This window comes from Varroa jacobsoni, unplaced genomic scaffold (genome assembly GCF_002532875.2).
Source record: "Varroa jacobsoni isolate VJ856 unplaced genomic scaffold, vjacob_1.0 scaffold_96, whole genome shotgun sequence".
Classification (NCBI taxonomy): domain Eukaryota; kingdom Metazoa; phylum Arthropoda; class Arachnida; order Mesostigmata; family Varroidae; genus Varroa; species Varroa jacobsoni.
The window spans coordinates 441,144-461,871 of NW_019212998.1; the positions used below are offsets into that span (position 1 = coordinate 441,144).

The 20,728-nt window shown below is 40.6% G+C and overlaps 1 protein-coding gene and 1 pseudogene across 1 annotated transcript; one reads left to right on the top strand and one right to left on the bottom strand.

Annotated features, from left to right (window-relative positions):
* Nucleotides 1–3,984: 3,984 nt before the first annotated feature.
* On the top strand, nt 3,985–5,040 carry LOC147753939 (large subunit ribosomal RNA; annotated as a pseudogene).
* On the bottom strand, nt 4,881–7,207 carry LOC111264356 (ADAM 17-like protease). The gene is made up of 2 exons (XM_022840192.2): nt 7,060–7,207; nt 4,881–6,814 (listed from the first exon to the last, which is right to left on the bottom strand). The coding sequence occupies exons 1-2, from the start codon at nt 7,060–7,062 to the stop codon at nt 4,985–4,987; spliced, it is 1,833 nt and encodes a 610-aa protein (XP_022695927.1). The 5' UTR covers nt 7,063–7,207; the 3' UTR covers nt 4,881–4,984.
* Between the last annotated feature and the right edge of the window lie 13,521 nt (nt 7,208–20,728).

Genomic DNA, 20,728 nt, shown 5'->3' on the forward strand with positions numbered 1-20,728 from the left:
GCAAATTATTCCAATCAAACTAGGTTCAGTGCCGTGATAAATACGGTCCAGCGTTCTATTTAAATAGATACACTGAGAATGCATTCGGCGATTCGCGTTCCGAGAATTACGCCTAACTAGTTCAATAATCCACCTTTATCGCTCATTTAGAGAAAATGCGAACTACTGGACGTTGATAAATCTAGCAAATATATTATGGTAAGAGGTCTAGTTCCACGCCCCTTTCATAGTCGGTCAGACGAAAGTGGTCAAGTCGTTAGAGCTACCACAATGTTTGAAATATTGCTAAGATTGATAATGGTTCGGGTAAAAGGCAACACGTTCTTGCATTTGGCAAATGTATGTATAATGATTTAGTTAAATTGCTCGATTAGGCCGTCGGCGATAAAATCGGACAATGTACTAGAGCGAATTGAAGGGTGGATATGCCTTAGCAGGTTTAGTAGGCATGCGCGCACAGGGCAGTATTTGCGCATAATATCTTAAAAGGTAATAAAATAGTTGACCAAGAAATAAATACAATGTAGAAAAAGTCCGACCATAAAAAAAAACGTTTCGTTTGAAATTTAGTTACATTATGGTTGGGTTTCAAGTTGTCTACGGGCTTCCGGGCTCCCAGGCATTCGTATCGATTTCCATTCGGTTTTTTTTACCGCGCGTTATTTCATAGCTGGTTCTTGCAAAACAGTAGCCTTTGAGGGTAGTAGAAACGCTTTTATCTAGATGATAACTTATTGTATGCTGTGTCGTTTTTTGCTCAGATCAATCTGCTCATCATAGTCTGCGTGTCGTTATGTTTCGTCTCGCCCACAGCTGCACCTGACGATTTCGGGCAGAGGATTCCAGACAACGATTTCGGCTTTCGAATCGAAGACTTCGGCAATGTGCTCGTAAAACGATCAGTAAATCGCCCATACAAGAGCTCGTCGTCAGTTGTTGGCAGTAATCATTTATTTGAAGGTATCGTTGATGGTTACCTCGCATCAAGCGTCACGATTTTTGGGGATGGCCAACAGTACATCGGATTTGCTAATATCGATGGCAACGATTACGACATCACTGCGAAAGCCTCCTCATTAAAGAAACAGTCCTACTGGGCAGGTGCAAGAAATGTGCGTATAATGAAAGCGAAACGTCGTAATAAAGCAATAACCGCTTACGAACAAAACAAGGTTTACGACTGTTCAAAGTTGAAAGAGGTAACCGCCCCCGAAAATAAGCTTAATATCAGGAAGGACCTGACCAATAACATGCACTGCACATTAAGAGTAGTGTGCGATTTTCATTTCATGGTTCGAGTCGGAGAAGGGCTAGCGGATAAGGCCCGGTTTGAAATGGCGGCGCAAGTAGCTTTCGCAGATTTTATTTTCGGAAAAACCCCTTTTCGCGATTCCAACAATACCTACACCGGCTTTAGGTTTTCAGTAGGCGAACACAAAGTCCTAGAGAATTTTACCGATGCTACACATTACGGCATGGAGTACCCTATAGAGGATCCTGCTATTGCACTACAGATGTTCTCCGTCAATGATTCCGGAGACAATGACGGATATTGCGGCGCAGTGTTGTTTTCGGGGAGAAAATACGAAGGTTGCCCGAGACTCTTGACGTCCTACATCGGGGACTTGGAATACGTACTTGGGGCATGCGCGCCTAAGCGTAGAATATATGACTCGCCTCCATTCTTCATAACACCGAATACCATCCTTATAGCTGCAATACGAGATGACGAAGTTGTTAGCCGAGAGCAACTAGTTGAAGCCTTAGTGCGCGGGCTTGCGCGTATTTTAGGAGCAAGGAGCATTCCGCAGCTCCATCCTTCCGAATTAGAGTCCTCGAAAATGAAAAAATCCAAAAAGCGAAATCGCAAAAGACTGTTGCCCAAGTTTTCCCAACAGCAGATCGAGGAAATGTCGTTTTTTATGCGGCACAAACAGTGCCTCATGCGAAAGGGATTTTGCGGTAATCTACTCGTTGAGGGTAAGGAACAATGCGACGAAGGGCCGTTGGGAGGCCCATGCTGTTCTCCGACTTGCCTACTGGAATCGGGAGCCGAATGCAGTGATCAAAACTATGGATGCTGCGAGTTTTGTTCAATCTCTCCGGTGACGTGGATCTGTAGCGCTCCAGACTACGATAATTGTAGAGACGTGGGTCGTTGTACAGGCAGAAGTCACGTATGCCCCGAAATACCAGCCAAAAACGGAACTCGGTGTCGGGACCACGGCCTTTGCAGGGACGGGGTATGTCGACACATCTGTGAGGAGCTCGGCTTGACGAAGTGTTTCTGTAGCGATACGGAGGACCAATGCAAAGTTTGCTGTATCCATCAGACGAGATGCAAGCCATTCGGGATTCCGCTCTATCTCGATGAAGATTCACCCTGCGCCGCCGGTAAAGTCTGTAGAAATCACAAGTGTGTTCCTATAAGTTCAGGCGCGGGTTTATAAGAGGGGCGATCTGGGCTTCGGCTACGGGATCGATGTCGTCGCCGTAAGCTCAACTAAAATACGCACATCACAAGACGATATGACGATATGAAGTTCCATACGTTTTAAACGCTTAATTCGTTTAGTAGGCATCAGTAAAACGTTTTTTGCTACCCAATTACTGCGGCTATCATTATGTATGCCAAAGTCGATATCAAGTCATCTATACATACGATATTATACTACACCGGCTAGTTGACGCCCAGCACCTGACACAGCATTATATACAAACTGTCCCATACGGTATAATTTTTCGACGATGAAGCGTCAGCTATTGCACCGATGAGACTTAAAACAGAAAAACACAAAATCAGTTCTAATCTGGTTTGCGGAAAACTGCTGTAGACCGTGGACGTGGGGAGAGGGTATTAGATGTTAGAACAGAGTTTTATTTTCTGTCGGTGTTGCCAGTGTAAACAGACGATCGCTAGCAAACTGCTTTGATTCCGAAGCACTACTGGATCCGTCTACCACCGTAACCTGGTCGAAAGTACGCCTATTTGTTTAGCCTAAAGCGCGTACTAAACAATCATGAATTCAATTGTTTGTCACTGTCAGCAGCAAAAATCTTCATTCTATTAGGGCATATACTTATATAATACAATATAATACTAATACAATATTTATATAGAGAATACGAAGAAAAGGTTGTCAGCGAGAACCGAGCACCTGATCACCGAGGTTTATAAATATAAGGCAAGAGCTGCCGTCATATGGGCACGGTGCTTAACCGGATTGAAGCAGACTTTCGCTATAGGAAATTTGGCTTTTACATATGTATATATCGTATTGGAAACTTAGTATTTTACGACCAAATGTGAGAGAAGCGTTACTACCTGTTAAATTGCTAAGTCTTGCAAAAAAGACGCTGCGTATTTGATGTAGCGGAACCGTGCAGCTAACCCCTATATAGACGACTTTGGACATCTTAAACTGCGCTACTTCGTAGCCATTATTTAAAAGGCTCATTGGCAGAATCTATGCTGGGATCCAATGAAAGTTCTAAAGTGAGCAAATGTGGAGCATCCTATTAGAATGTTCTATAATCATGTGGAAAGCCTTTATTTTTGTTGGTTGTTCTACTTGCCTTTTATGAAGTTCTACAGGCCTATGCACCTCGATTAGTTTTTAATATCCGTGGGGTCTGTCCTTATCCAGTTCTTGTTCTTTTGCCATTTAGAGTTATAAAATTCTGACTTTTTTTTTCGAAAGTCAGGAATATATTTTAGTATGATCACGTGGGGCGCTCATAATTTACAGTTTTTCCAGGTCGTTGCAAAATAAACTAGGCTGTACGTTACTAAATTTTTGCGACATCTACCGCAAAACACTATCAAATTACAGCGATATTTATTATTCCTAGATATTCCAATAAACAAAAATGCGGATGCTTTGTTCTGTAATGAAACATTAAATTCGGAATATCGTAGTTCCTGTCCTAGCAGTTCTTCATCTTCCACGGGACGATTTTATGTGAAGTTGTCCGAGCAAGGTTATACAATCTTCAACTGCCTAGCGAAACCACAGCCAAGGGAACGGGCTTTGACTGAACGGCAGGGAAAGAACACCCTGACTCCATGACTTTGCTAGTCTGACTTTGTGAAGAGACATAGGAGGTTTAGCATAAGTGGGAGATTCGTCATCAATGAAATACCGCTACTTCTTAGGTTTCTTTACTTGCTCAATGGAGTAAATATGCTCATTCCATGTTTTAGAAAAAAAAGTATAGTAATTTGTGATTTATATTGAGGACATAGTCAGGTGGGGAGTTTGACCGGGGCCGTACATCTGTCAAAAAATAACGCAGGTGTTCTTAGGCCAGCTCAGCGAGAACAGAAATCCCGCATCGAGCAAAAGGGTAAATGCTGGCTTGATCTTAGCTTTCAGTACAAGTGTAGACCGTAGAAGCGTGGCCCCTCGATCTTTCTGTTTTTACTCGATCTTTCTGTTTTTAGGAATTTTAAGCAAGAGATATCAGAAAAGTTACCACAGGGATAACTGGCTTGTGGTGGCCAAGCGTTCATAGCGACGTCGCTTTTTGATCCATCGATGTCTGCTCTTCCTATGATTGCGAACCAGAATTCGCAATTCCAATTCGAAGTGTTGGATTGTTCACCCCACTAATAGGGAACGTGACCTGGGTTTAGACCGTCGTGAGACAGGTTAGTTTTACCCTACCGTTCGCAGTTCTTATGGTGATGGTAACCCTGCTTTGTACGAGAGGAACCGTAGGTTTAGAGAGTTGGTTTTGTGTTTATGGTGATGGTAACCCTGCTTTGTACGAGAGGAACCGTAGGTTTAGAGAGTTGGTTTTGTGTTTGATTGAAAAATCAGAGCCACTATCTAATGGATTATGTCATATTATTAAGGTTATAAAGTCAGAATCCAATCCCGAGTCCATAACATTAGTGTCTGGAATGTATATTGTTTATTAAATAGTTTTTAATAGTGTTTAAAAAAAATTGAAATCGTCTAAGATCGCATCGCTCTATAGGTTACACGTAGTTCCTCCTAGGAGTATTGATCATTGGGGCGCAGATCCCTAAGGATTCACAGCATATTTTTCTACGCGTGTACGCTTCGGGGCATTTGCAGCTTCTGAGGCCGAAGTACTCACAGTATGGCTTGCACAATCGATTGTGGCAGATTCCGTTATTTCCACATAGAGTGCCGTTTTCGTAGTGGATCGGTGGGTCAAACGACTTACATCTCCGGCTATCATTACATCTGATTTCGCAAGATCGCCCATTTTCACTTCTACAAGGCTTTAAATTCAGCTTCTCACATATGTGGATGCATCGACCTGCCATACACACTCCGAAATTTCGACATGCGGTCCCGTTTTTTGCTGGAGCCTGATCAGGACAGGTTGCATTATTTCCCGTACATCGGGCCCCGTCCAAACAATCCCAGTAATCTGGTCTTCGGCAAAACGTATCCTTCGGAGCAAACTTGCACATCACACAGCATCTGTCATTAAGGTCACTACAATCGGCAAACCGTTTCAGGGCGCAGTTACTATCGCAGCAGGGACCTCCGGCCCACCCTTCGTCGCACGCTTCACCAGGATCAAGTTTTTCGTTACCGCAAGTGTTAATCTTAGAGCTGAAACAGGACACTTTTAGATTAAGTATGCGCGACATTTGATCGATACTAACGTCGGAAAACTCCATGACTCGATTTTTCGTTTTTCTATTATACATGATATACTTGCTGTCTTTAACACTGTCGTGATGAGCCCCCCACATGTGGCCCAGTTCGTGAGCAAGGGCTCGGACCAGTTCCATTCTTGCGATAGGTTTGGTTCGTTGGCGCGCAGTGACTACGGCGATATTCGGTGTTACAAAAATTGAAGTGTCATCCCTAGTTGGTCTGGGTTGGGCGCATATGCCTGCGTCGAGCTTATCTGCAGAGCCTATATACGCTAAGCCAAGGTCCAGGCACGGGCTGAAATCTTTCCCCGTGAATAGTACTGCGCCGCAATGCCTAGAATTAGTATTGCCTTCTCCCACCGCGAAGCGCCAAAAGAGTTCACTTATGGAATCGAACTTGCCCTCTACGTTATAACCTCTATCAAAATAGCCTGAGTGCACTTTAATTTCACCCACTGTAAACCGAAGACCGCTGGGTGCAGCACCATGTGTGTTAAAAATCATCTGTTTGAAAATCACGTTTACGTAGTACAGAACAGTCATGATTTCGACTACGACCGCGCCAACTCGTCTGTCCAAGTGCCTCGCTTCGTGGGTCAGATGTTCAACGAACGAAGTGTCGGCAACTAGATGTAGCGGGCAGCTCATGTTCGGCTTAATTTTTTGAACCTTAAAATCCGTCGCTTTTACCGGAGGCACTGGCGGTGGTGGCTTGTTACATAAATTTTTAAGAGGATTGGGACGGAATTCAACACGTTGCGAGCGTGGCGACAATGCTGCCGGCTTCAGGTTTTGCTCTCTGTTTTTTATATCCTTACGACAGATCGTCGTTCTACTGAACGACTGTCTCCGCGGTTGGGCAGCCGATACCTCATAATCTTGATGGCTGATGTTAGAAGTTCTGAAATATCTGCTTTCATGAGGATTTTCGAAGCTTAAACCAGTTGAATCTGCATAATTCTCGAATTGTGTGTCGAATTCGAATGGACGCCGGTTTGAAAATTTTCTTGGTAATTGTTCAGCAAATGGCTCGCCGAAAATAGGTTCAGTCTGTTTTGCACGCACTGGGCCGAAACTTGCGAGCTCAAACTCGGGCTCGTCGTTGGAGTTTGACTCCGATTTTTGAATGGCAATCAGTAATAGCCAAAACGGTATCCCATCTATAAGAATCACCTGCAACGAGGAAGTTATACGGTACGAACTAATTTAGTTGTCGCTTAGCGAAAATTTTAACGTACAAGGGGGTGTCCGGAAATACGGCGCTCAAAATATAAAAGTGTAAGACCGTTAGTTTTCTTAAGTGTAGCTTTTCCCCAGCAAGCAACATCAGGTATCCCCCCCATCTCGAATACCTCTTAAAATTGATACCACAACCAGCCATTGAACCCTAAATATGCAGATAATCGTGGTCCAAGTACCATTTCCCTGTTAGTTTTCGAAGATTATAGTAGTGCCATACGTTGTTCATTGCTGACTAGCATCGTTGTCCCTAACGCATAGTACCATGTGGAGAGTATGTCGACTATTTAGTTGCTTGAAGCAAGTCCCCCCGTTTTTGTAGAAAAATAAAAACCCATAATGCACATATATACATATATATATATATATATATATGTATGTATGTATGTATGTATGTATGTTACACACGGGCACAATTTTTATATTAAAATGCGAGGCTCCAAATGATCGAAAATGCCAAAGGTACAAAGAATTTTTATTGAAACTATTTGAGTTTATTTTTGCCCAAAATGACCATAATACACATCGAGGGCCCACGTATATATCCTAAACTAAATCCTACGAGAATGTTTTCTGTTTATTTTGTAGAGCTTTCCCTTCGATCTGTGTGAAAATCACAGAAAAAAGATCAAGTCTTCACTCTTCATGGGGGTTCAAATGGCCAATGGCTGATCTTCGTGATGAATATCGGGGCCCTATGAAGGCTATTGGCATTTTTTTTTGTGAATCCAAAAATGCATCTTCGCAATTAACTTTATTGTTTTTTGGCGTTTTCCTTTTCGACCTGGACTGTGGAGTGCAATTTTTTTTTGTTGTAAAGTAAACTTGTTCGTTATGAACGCGTTTATCCATGTTATATGGGACAAGCCTGTTTTTATTTAGACGCTCACATAATAAGGCGATACCTACTATTTTGGCAACTTTAGTTCACAAAATGTGGCACAGAACGAACGAGTTGATATGGCCAATTCAATATGGCTGTTGTGATCGTTCTTCAAGATAGTGATATCGTATAAGCTATTTTTAGACTTAAGCCAGTGGACAGTTCAAGCCCGAAGAGTAGATATCTTGGCTTTAAGCATTGCTTCAGGGGGCAGCCCCGCCCCACCGTCAAATGAAATGTGTCGATGTCCAATTCTGAACTTAGATTGCTCCACGTGATCTTTCGTTTAGAAAGCCACTGCACTGTGACAGGAATATCTAGCACGAATTTAGTTGATGCCGAGTACGTTTAACGTTGAACAGTAGTGGTCAATAGGAATTCGACCAAAGCATAACGCGTACAAAAGCCAATTGCCATACCCCAAAACCTTTTCCTAGTAATCGTCATGAATATCAAATATGTATCGAACATTTTGCGTCATAGATACATTTTACATAGCTTCAGATAAAGAAATACATATTTCATCAAACTGGTATTGAATGATTTTCACGATAGGACTGGCGGAGGTGCCGTCTTTCTTGTCACCGCCGGGGTCCCGCAGGGTTAACGAACCTGACATGAAGAAGAGCTTTTCGTTTACAAGAACTACCCCTTAAAGTTGAATTAATATCACACGTGGATAGCCTAGTTCTTTCTGTGTGGTGAAAAACCAGATGCGTCATAAAATAGGGCTTGCCAAACGAGTCTTTAGCGGAGATCCTTACTGGATGGTCTGGCCAAAGCTCCAATTTCCAATAAGCCGGAAGTTATTCTGCTAGCTGTAAGAAAAGGTAATCTTTCGTCATAACTACAGTCTCAGTAGAACAACTATGAATGATAAGGCAGGCGAGATATCTGAATATTTGAGGCAAGCCGTGCCAAAGTATGCAATACATTGGCTAGCCAAGGCAGAGGAAAGAAGACTTCTGATGCCGATGTCAGAGTTCATTGCTCTCTTGGGGCATCGGCCTGAGCTAGGCTGACGGAAGTGTTCGTGCTAACAGAGGCGATAATGAAAAGCAAAAATAGTCCGTGTTTCCATTACAGTTGCAAATTTATCAGGCCTACAGCTTTCGTAGTGGAATGAAGTAGATTTCTCTTTTGGAAACCAGTACCGTTATCATATATTAAATTAAATACTCACCAGGGATAAGAAAAATTAGATAAAAAAGAACGATAGGTGGCGCTGCTGTGAGTTCCAACAACGACACATAAATGCTCTATAATGCATGTAATGAATAAAAAAGTTTATGATCACTTTGGAACTTAAGCATAAAGCCATCTACGCCCAAAGGCCTTCTTCGATAGACGTTGGCACTGTGTGGTTTTGAAGCCGATCTTCTCATCCTTCCGATAGCCATCATAAGGGGCAAGCTGGTTGTTTCTGCAAACATTATTTTCTTTTTAGGCGTTGGTAGTATTTGACTAAATGCTTTATTAGTATATTATATTGATGCACATCGGAAAGCTGTTACCGGCTTACCCTCAACCTATTCGGTACTAGACAGCTCCGTTTGGATGCCGCCGTTACCGAAGAATTACTGTATTTTTTTTTTATTCAATGCGTGTATCTTCACAATCTTGAATAAACTTAATCAAGCGTAATCGATTCAATTATAACTCACGTCTATATGGTAGATCATCACTGATTTTTTCAGTGTTACATACGCATTAAATTAACGGATCTCTCAAGAAACAGTTCCCTCGGCAACACGTAATACAAGCACGAAACGTTAGTATTACTCAAAAAAGATTTTCTATACCGTGTGTTTACATAATCACCGCAGCGTTTATCTTGAGTTTTTTTTTTAAATTGAATTTTTACTCCTAACCCATTTCGGATTACCTTAGAACTTGCTTACACGACAATTTTTCAACCCCATACGCGGATCAGCATCATCAGCAGTCGTTGCTAGCAGACGCGAATCATAAACGCTTCTCATCATTACGGCTCAATGAGTATAGCGCAATAAGCACAGAGGACATTTCAGATGTATACTTCCCAACATGGCTTTGTTTTCATTTGAAACCATTACACATCATAGAAGCATCGTAGGAAATTGTAAAATATTCATAGTGAGGGAAGAACATAATGCTAGATAAACTCACAGACTTCGTCCCGCGCTTTGCCTGTCGTCTATTTAACTGATCCGATTGTCGATAATCATTGTGCTTGCTTTATCAGAATCTTTGAATGACTATGGCCAACTTATCAAAGCACGTCTCGATTAAGTGACCTGAAGCAGTTGTTCTTTTGCCTTTCGTCCTATTAGCTTGTTTCAGAAACTAGTTGTATTCAGCCCGATTTAACGTTATCCATGTACACAGATAATACCCCTGTTGCTTCGAATAACCTGCCTGATCTGCAAACATGTAGAGGAACAAAATACAAAATAAGCGTGAACCTGACCGAAACAAACGTAATGAAATTCTGATGAGGTGACCAGTGGACAAATCAGCGTATCTTTTATAAGCGGCAGTGCCCTTTTTTTTCAAAAGTACTACAAATTTGCAGTCTTGCTTCTTTGCTTACGTCAAAACGTTCTAATCCGCTGCATACGAATTACCGGATATTTAGCAAATTAACAATATACTGAAACTGTTCAAAACCAAGATTTATGGTTAAGTATTGTACACTAGTAGGATCGACCTACCTTAGTCTAGGAGAACTGAAGTCGCTCAGAATATCGAGGGCTTCCAACGACACTGCTAACGGATCTATTAGTAGTTCACTTATTAAACAAATTCATATTTCATAATCAACTATGTATCAACAGCAGACGTGAGTTAAATTCATTGTAAAGCAGATTTTAAATAAAAGAACCACACAAAAACTGGATAGAAAAGGAGGTTTCAATTTTGTAGAAAAAGAAGCTATTATTTCTTCACGCTAGAGAGGCAGGCGGATACGCCTGCGTTATTGAATTATGTCAGTGAATTGTGGGAACTCTCGAACAGAACTGAGGCAGGCCTGCTCTATGTGGAATCATCCGGCATAGACTTACCACCTTTTTGTGCGGCCTCACAAAGTACTGCACGGCCGTATAGAGCAGAGTAACCCAGATCTAAAAGCTGTCATGACGGGCAAACATCAAAAAACAAAATCTTAAATTGTTGATAGTTTTCAACTGTATGTACTCAAAGAGATTGAATAAAGGAAAATATTGTGCTAGCTCCAATATGACGATATACGCAGTAATGGGAATCGTTATACTGTATATACCCGATACCATTTAAATGCAAATCTGCGTGTGACCTGGCCACTCAGTCGACCTCATATGTCGTAGTTACGCAGGATATAATAAACGGAAAGAATCGGATTTGACCCGAGTAAACCACAGTAGTCAATACATGCGCCTTTGATGCAGATCCCGCCATTAGCGCAAGGAGTGGCATCTGGGTTGCCGATCCACGTTTCTCGACCACCACCACAAACCTTCGCAACAGACTTCGCATACAATTTCCGCTCGTTCACAGCGATACGTCCTGAGGTCGACGAGCTCGCAGAAGGCACGGAATTGTCCATTTTTGCATTGGACACTGTTCCGATAACAACTCCCATCGAGCGCTCGCTCTGATGTACTACGGAGCGGACTCGACCCATTGCATTTCCGCGGGGCCTGAGCAGCCTCAAATGGTCGACACTGGTAATTCGGCGGTATAAATTGGTTGTGCTCACAGTGATCGGCCTGTCTGTCGCTACAAACCGCGCCATGTTTTAGAGGACATTCGCGGTCACAGGAGTGTCCGCTTGCTGCGCCCGCGTCGCAGATTTCTCCCTTGTCGAGCCGTCCGCTCGCACACAACGATTCCTGCGCCTATAAACAACATAATTTGCATCCAACAACGGATGGCATTTGAACTAAGCTGCCGGGTGAGAACTTCAGCGGTCTCTCTTTGCCGATATGGCCGTCGAATATTATAACTTTCAAACTGCGTTTTTGACATGTGCGGCTTCACATAGATGATCCAGCTCATAGGCTAGAGGCCGGATCTGCTTGAATAGAGCAAGCGATCTGAGCTTGATTCCGTTTATAACGACAGTGTTCGGTGTAGACCGTTTCGGTCAGATTTCGGGTCGCGGAATGTGTTCCGTTATCCTGCCCGATATCTCTTCCATAAGCAATTCCAAGCTTAGCGCATGGCAAAACGACTCTGGCAGTGAAAAGTACTGCGCCACAGTGATCACCGCTGATATGCCTATCTTCCATAGTGAACTGGGTTAGGATATTTATTCGGGCTTTACGGTTGAAATCCTGATATAGCGCAACATCACCTACACTAAATCCAGATTTTGGTACGTATATTTCCTCACGAAATGCGCCTTTCACAAAATTTCATTAACGGAACGGAGAACCGTTTCCATTTCGAGCTCGGCCTTCGCAGTCGAATTTCCTGCGACAAGCTGGATGAAATGGGTACCGACAACTAATCCTAATATACAATAGCTACCCGACGACGCTGGTGACTCAGCGTCATACGCTCGTGTAGTGGCATGTATCTCCTTTTGCACAAGTCATCCAATGCCAGATAAACGAGACGATCTTTGAGCGCTTGTTTTCGAACGGAGCCTGAGTTCGTCAGAATGCTGCAAACAGAAGCTTTGAAAAGTCGAAGTTTGCTGGCGCGGCTTCAATAAACAATAGTTATGAAGAGATCAACACATTTTACTGTGCGGGACCTTGTAGTACTTTTAGCAAAGATGAGTCATTGCATTTTCTAACCTCTGTTTGAGTGTTGGGAGCCAGCCGTGTGAAATAATGCCTAGCGTCTCAAGCACCGGACAACATACAACAAATTGCCGTTAATACATATAGTTAGTCGAAAAGCGAAAATCCACAGTAGTTACCACATCGCTACATAGAATCAAGGTAATGTATGGCAACTGAACAAGCCGTAGGCAAAAAGATCAGTCGAGAAACTTGGGTTGACATTGATATATTTCATATATGTGCACATATATGTGCATCCATTGTAGTTTAAGGAGTGGCAAAGAAGCATGGGAAGCTCTAAAAATAAAAGTTGACAATGACTTAACTATCCAAAATAGTATCAATTATGTGAACGCGAATTCGAAATATTGTGCACTTCCGGTGAGCAAGGCATAAGTTAAAAAACTTAAAAAAAAAAAGTCAAAACACGTTCTGCCAGAAAAGCGTTGCTTATATTAATGGGTTTTTCACTTTTTTTAATTGGACGGTTGTAGATCACGCTTGAGAACTCCTGAAGGTGATGCGTTTCAGAGAAAAACATAACGATCAAATCAGCCGCATTGAACTCGTTATGCCCTCTTTCTATACCTCACCGCCGTCGATGCTGGGTGCTCCACTGCGTTCATGTAATTACTTTTTTAAATGAGAGATCGACTAGATAGCAGTAAAATGCCCACGTAAAAACGACAGATATTATTCCTCGGTTTCTATTTTGCAGATCATATATTGTATTAGGATTTTCCATGGTTTTTTCTATCCGGGAAGCCACATTGCTCTTTTCGACGTCGTCATGTATAACGTATCAGCTCATGCCTTTTTGAGGCATCTTGCCTCATCTTGCCTTTCGTAGAGAAATTTCGTCATCTATCAAACTCATTCATTCATCGAGAAACAGAAAATTTTAGAAAATTGGTAAACGTATTGCTGCCAAGTATCGTACCGACGGCCTTACAGTCAGTTTTCCTATATTGGTTTTAATAGGACAAGTGACATTTTTTCCTTCACACTTTAGAAGATCTCAATATCACACTGACAATTAGTAATTTCGCTGCATTGCCCCAATGCGCTGGTCTTGTTTATTAAGGTCTTGTTTTATGCCGCCTAGAAATTGATGACAGACAGTCAGAGAGTACGCGAGGCATTCAAGTAAAGTCACATCTGTGCTTAGCTAACAACACTTCCCTGCCAACGATTCGAGCTTAGTGAGCTTCTAACAGACATAAGCGTCAATACGAAACAAAATTCTGCTCGAACTACTATGAAATTTGTGTTACCTCTTGGAACCCCAACAATAGACGTGAAGATCTTCGGGAAAATTGATATCAAGCCAAAGCCAAACTATTTATCGACAGGTCAACTCTTATTTTGTTCCTGTAATCAATTAATATTTAATTTAATTTCACAGATTTACAAGGAATACGCTGAGGCGCTGTATATTGGGGCTCTAATCTGTGAAACTGTGTAAAGTCTGTATAAGACATGTCTAGGCTGTGTGACCGATTAAGTTATATACCCTTGCGTTTCGTAGAGATCTTGATTGCAACTTGCCGCCCAAATCCATATAAAAAGAAAGCACAACTGACTCACCTATCAGTATTCGTACAAGGAGCCATGCTTAGCCGGCAAAAAGTGAAACGGTTTGTCTTATCGCATTGCAAATACGTCAAATTAATCGATACGCGTTGTTAATGAACAACAACGGAAAATGGCAACACGGGACCAAACGATTTTTTTTTTTATTATAACGGCTTTCTTGTAGAAAATGATACGAGTTCAGACACAAATTGACTCTACCTGCAGATACTTCACAGAATTGGTGGTGTGAAAAGTGGAATTTTCTTAGAAGGACATGTGAGTAGGTTTGAGCTATACTAACCCTCATTCATACGAAAGATATGCCAGTTTTGGAGCTTAAAATAATGAATAATTTCTGCTATAGGATTTTGTTTGACAATGCTTCTTTCACTAACAAGCTAATTTTTTTTTTACTTTAATAAATAGATAGATTCCGAATTTGATCACCTGCATTTTATTAGAGATTGATTACTTTTAATCAAAATAAGTATGTTTCAATTGAACGCTACTTGATTATAATATAAAATGCAATGGTTAGAGCCAGGGCCTAATATTGTTATCCATAGGACAAGAAATTGTGTCTTCTTAAAACAAGCTTCTGCAAAGTGGCTTTCGAGTTATATTCTGTATTTCGAATACCTTTCGAATCCTAATTGACAAGATCGATTGAATTTGATTAAAAATATGTCCTATTTGATTCAGAAAAATGTCCCTTCTCATATAAACACAGTTATCAAAAATCGGTTATTAGCGAAAATGCCCCCCTCGTTGTTAACCTAAATACTACGAAAAAGCAAGTTGTCTGGTTCGACTTATGCCGAGTTTCTGTGTATATATATATACATATATATACGATTTAAGTGGCTAATGAGCACTTCTGAGTGTGATGTCATGTAAGTATGAACACACGACAATCACTGGTTCCAATTTCAGTGACGGTAGACGATTACCATGCCATATAGTTACTACGCCAATTCGTAGGCCTGTTGGAGAAAAACCCTGATAGATCCCTCAAGGTCTCACACACCAGATAACCAACAACCGATAGAACGAACCATTGCATATAGCTTTTCATGTCAGGCCTCACACTTTGTGTTTTAATCCGGTCCCTCTAATTATCCGTGGAGGATTGAAGTGAGCTCAGCTATGCTTTGGGCTCCCTTCTTGAGTCAACCCCATAGTGATATCTTACAATTCCGATCCGAAGCAAATCTATACATAAAATTAAAAATATAAAATCGACCGCGTAGACTAAAACAGTTTCTATGTATTCAATCGGCTTACTCTGATGCTAATAATTGCGAAAACGACATAATGGGCTCAGGCAAGATTTTTTAATCGCTTGAGTCACACATGCATTCTGAAGATAAATCATTGTATAGCTCCTAAATCAAAGGTGCTAAATGAACTGCAGGATAAATTCGTCATGAAACCTTTGAAACAGTTTATGAATTATTCCTACCCAAAAAAAACATTATATTTTATTGTTTTTACTACATTCCCGATAGTATTTCCAAACTTTCGAAAAATCTCTAGCACGAATTGGTATTTTCGTTTTTACTCGTTCAGTTTGATAGGCTAACAGGCCAATTAAAGGCATCCTGTTTAACCTCTAGCATATGGTAATATAAAAATAAAAATAATCGGGCGTCGCAAAAATATAGAGTAAAAAGTTAACACAAATTTCTTTATAGTGCGATAGAGGCCTGGGAAGTCAGACTTTAGAATACTCGTAACCGGAATCGTGATTGAACCTAAAACATTTTTCGCAATCTTTGTACCGCTGATGTTCGCTACGACCTATGAAAAAACAATATGATATACCAATCTTCACTTTGTTCCAACGGATCAACTATATATATCTTATGGTCTACATTGCATGATCAACTGTGTGCCTCTTTCAACGATTAATCCTTTAATAAAGAATGGGCATGCTACTCTGATTTTCGAAACGTTTTGTTAGTATTTTCCTCCCGCAAACGGATTAATGTTTTTGACAACTACAGACTGGTGACCTAACATTTTAAACCCACCCAACTGTCCTTATAAAGATAGTCTAATTTTATTCATCTTGTCACTTATAGATTTATTTATGTGCTCCACAGTTCTCATTGACAAATCACACTCTGAAACACAGAGGAACTGCGGACTTTATCAGCAATTCGAACACAGTGCTCCTTTTTAATATATTATTAAAGAGAAACCTTTTCCACTGGGTAGCGTCTCTCAAAACACCAGGAGTACACTATATTAAAGGCACAAGTCGCCTCTAATATAGTGTATTTCAAAGAGGTGCATTTTATTTGGCAGTGTAAACCTATTTAAGAAGTTTAGATCAGCTGGGCTTATAATCTATAACCATACCGGCAGGTTAAGTGGCAGCTCTGAAACACGCATGTGGAGTTACTAACATTTCTGCTTTACGTTATGCTGTTTCCATCTTCTACGTAAAAGTAACTAAATCCATTCGTTATGCTCAGGGCAACGCGCTTCCTAAAAAGATAAGTGGGTGGTAAAACACCGCCCATCTTCGACTTACAAAGTGCGCAGCAACTATAGCTATAACTGGACATATGTTTACTATTACTATTAAAAGTCTATAGTTTTGTCTTCAATTGACGGGACAAATTGCATGCTCGTGCGCATGAGGTGCGTACCTTCAGGCAATGCGTTGGCACACTTCGGTGCCTATGAGTCTTCGGACAGATAGTGTTGTTCGCGCGGTCATCGTCGAGTTGGCCGGTTATTAGGACAGGCAGCCAATGCCCCGTACATGCTACTACATTGCTTTTGAATCAGTGCAAAGTCGCAAAGCAAGAATTAAATTGCGTGGCGTCATACCCTTCAGAAGACCTTCTAGTTTAGCTGAAAGCGTATTTGTTCTTTGCACATGCAGGTTCTTTTAAGACGGTATCGACATACTTCGACTTAGAATTCCCGCCAAAAAATATTGCCACAGTTATACAAAATAACAGAACTTTTTCATTGGTGTTTATCAAATACCGCGTTGGGTTTAGCTAAACTTTATTAGAGGCAGCTTGAGACGCCTCTTGCTTAGTAAGTGTTCAGGCTATGTGCACATGTTGCCGAGACTTCAAACAACTGTTCAGTTAAACTTGGGCATTTGCTAAAGCAATATGGCAAAGGATTCATCGCTTCGATCTCTCGTAAGTAATTGTATGATTATCGTTCCTTTTGGCTGTGCACATCTTCATACCTCAATGACGTCAGTGGTTTGCTTTACCTGCATCATACAAGTAGTTTTCGATCACCTAGCATTTGCGCGGCGTTTAGTAGGCGTTAACACGTGTTAGATGCCTTTTCGTGGACCTTTTAATAACTATAATAATATTGAAATAGCTTTGATACGATGAATCCATTTCTTTGTAGTCTATGTAAGTACCTCCTATATTATTACTGTTATCAATTTATTCGCTTGCTGATATTAGCCAGTTGTTCTCTTCTTTTTAGGACAACACTGCCCATATACTGCAAGACGAAAAAAGAGACGTACTATTGTCAAAACAAAAGCCTAAACAAATAACTACCAAAATAATTATGTTGTGATTCAACTGTCTGATAAATAACATCGAATTCAGCAATGCTGTTCCGAAATCGTGGAGATGGGCGGCGCGTAATTTGAATTTTCGGTGAGAAGCAGTGCCGTGCCCTGTGATATCAAATATGAAATGACACTAGCAACAACAGACGAAATTTGATTTTGGTCACCGTAACGGATTCATTTACGAAAGGAGTGACATGAAGGTATATGCACAACGTCAATTTGTAGGTTCGTGCCTTACAAGTCACTATAGCATAAGTAAGCGTCTCTGTACCGATCGTTCCAAGTACTTAAGCAAGGCTGAAGTTACCTTTACGACTAAACTATGAGTGATAAAATCTTTAGACGAAGCACTAAAGGATTCAAATCGAACAGAGCTTGTCATTCTTTAACCTTTTTTGAGCCGTTATACCTATGCTATCAACCTCGAGACTTAAATTCTAACATACTGCGTATATTATAATTGTTTGAGCTCAGCTGGTGCATACAAATAGGTGCAAATCTACGTAGCAGTTAGCTATCAAAATAGGTAACGTATTACTTCTCAGTATCATTTATCTAGGCTACAGCTTCGTAGCAACAGCAAACAGAAACCTTAATTTAACCGTAGCAGTGCCGAAACCATTTACAAGCTCTGGCAAAGTTTCCACCAGAAGCTTGCGTTCATAGGAAAGTACCGTAACAGTCGCCATATGTTTTTACGATGCTCGCGTATACATCGGTCCAAGAGCGATGATCACATTGTGCGATTTTTACCTGACCGTGCGTTAATGTGTCTTTCGCTTTTGACCTGCGTTCCGTGACATTTTATTGGTGTGATGGCCTCTGTCAGAAAGATCGTCGAAAGCATGTTCAATCTACCATGTGTTTCGGCCGGCTGCAAATTAGCTGCCCTGTACATACAAACCGGTCCGTAGAGTTTACGCAATGGAGAACATATATAGGCATATTATTGCATGAAAAAAACCGCAGTGGTCTGGGTGAGAGGAAGACAATATGGTCGTTTTAGAACAGAAACCGGTTTCAATATAAGACTTCGTTCCCCGTAATATTTAGGGACAGACTGTGGAAGCGACGTTGCAAAAACCACTTTAATTTGCACTTCACTCTCAAGCAATCCGCGGATTAGTTAACTCGGTTATTTATTTTTGTTCGCTCGATACAGAAAGGCAAGTCTATGAAATCCCTAGCATTCTTAAAGCTTGAGGGACCACGCCCACATTATCAATAGATAAATTATCAGGTGGCCGATAATTAAGATATACTGTTGTTATTCGAGAAGACGTAATTGGTAGCGTTTCCTATCGACACGTATACATACAATAGTAAAGAAATATGTAGTACTTTTTCTTAACAGATCCATGCTTTGAAAAGTAGAACTTAGCTGATAACCGGTTTTCTAATTCTCTAATCAAGGCTCTTTCAACTATTAAACTGTTGGCATCAATTGGCCCGTGTTAGCACAGTGGATAATGAGTTTGCCTACAAAATAATGAATAAAGACTTTACGGACACGTGGTGGTATCAGATGAAAACTGGAAGTAGATACACTTTGTTTCGTGCTGGCCCATTACCGTGAACAGTCGATTGATGATCGTAGGTCAGGCAATTGAGATAAGCGTTTAAGGGCACTTTTTGAACAAGTGTATAAACAAGAAACATTTAACTTACCCGATGTTTTTATTGTTATATAAACATGATATATATGATAATTATATAGAAACGTCAAAATAGGTGCTATGTATGTTAGAAAATCTGTGTATGTTGATTTACGAATCCAATGAAGAGCAATGACAGCTGTATGTGAATTAGGGGAGGTAATCGAGAGGCATAACCTAAACGAGCCCTGATCAGTGGAAAGGTGCGTATTGAGGTGTAGGATCATGCATTACACAACATGTGTGTACCAGGATATATAAAGACACTCACAAAATAGAAAAGGATCTGAGCACTTTAACTGAATTGAGTAACGCAAATCGACTGATGCATGCCGGTTACCTAGTCAAACTCGCTTTGAGGAAACTATCATTTGGATTTGTGTAAAGGGTTGGTTATTACCTGTTCCTATAAATATGTGTACATATCTATGAATATTAGTCAACAACATCTCAATGAAAATAGACATCATCCAATTTATAAAACAATAACGAACTTTGGCATCTATCACTTTTACTAGCACGTCTCTGAGTAATACTTATCTAAAGCGCTATACAAGCGACTTTTCCTTGTTATCAAGCCTGCTTTTCTAGGCGATTTTATTACAAGATTAAAAAGCGTTGATTTTTCATTTGGCAGCGAAGGTTATTTTTTAGTTTGACTAAAGCTGTTTCGCGTATCGAAAAACTGAAGCAACCTTTACACTTCTCAAAAAACAGACAACATTATTTATATGAGAAGTCTATACAGGGCTATAACTTAATCAGAGAATAATGGGTTTAGAGTCCAATATATCGTTCAGTGGTTAGTTTTTTGTTTTCCGAAACTCAGAGCATTAGCACTAAAGGCTTATAAAAAATATAAATCTTCAGGGAAACAACTGTTCGTCCCGACTTGATGATGCGTGCTTTGAAGAATGCTGTAACAAGTCAATAAGCAGGATACTATTCGGGCTCCGTTTTACTCGAAAGCCTACACAACCACGGCAACTTGTTTTTCTGTTTAAAGTCCTGTGAGGCCTTTAATCTCCCACCCTTGTTTTGGAACCGGTAGTATTTCATTATTTTGAGGCATCTTATTTTCTACCGAATGTTGAAATTAGCGGCCTGTTCCAGCGATTCATAGTAATTTTTTTAGACATTTTGATTGATATCAAGTTGGATCCTGTTTCGTTCTCGTTAGAACATCTTGACAGCTCTGCTACACTAACCTCATCTATTGCGTGGCATACTTTTTTTGCATAATATTACAGGTACTTTACATTTTTTTTAGACTTCAATACATATTTTTATGAATTTATCATTTTTATATTTTCGTAAACATATAATCAATTAATCACATTCGGTCATCGTTATATTAAACAAACAAGACGAAGAGGTTCGTTTCGATTACTCTTCTAGTAGTAATAAATATTTCATATA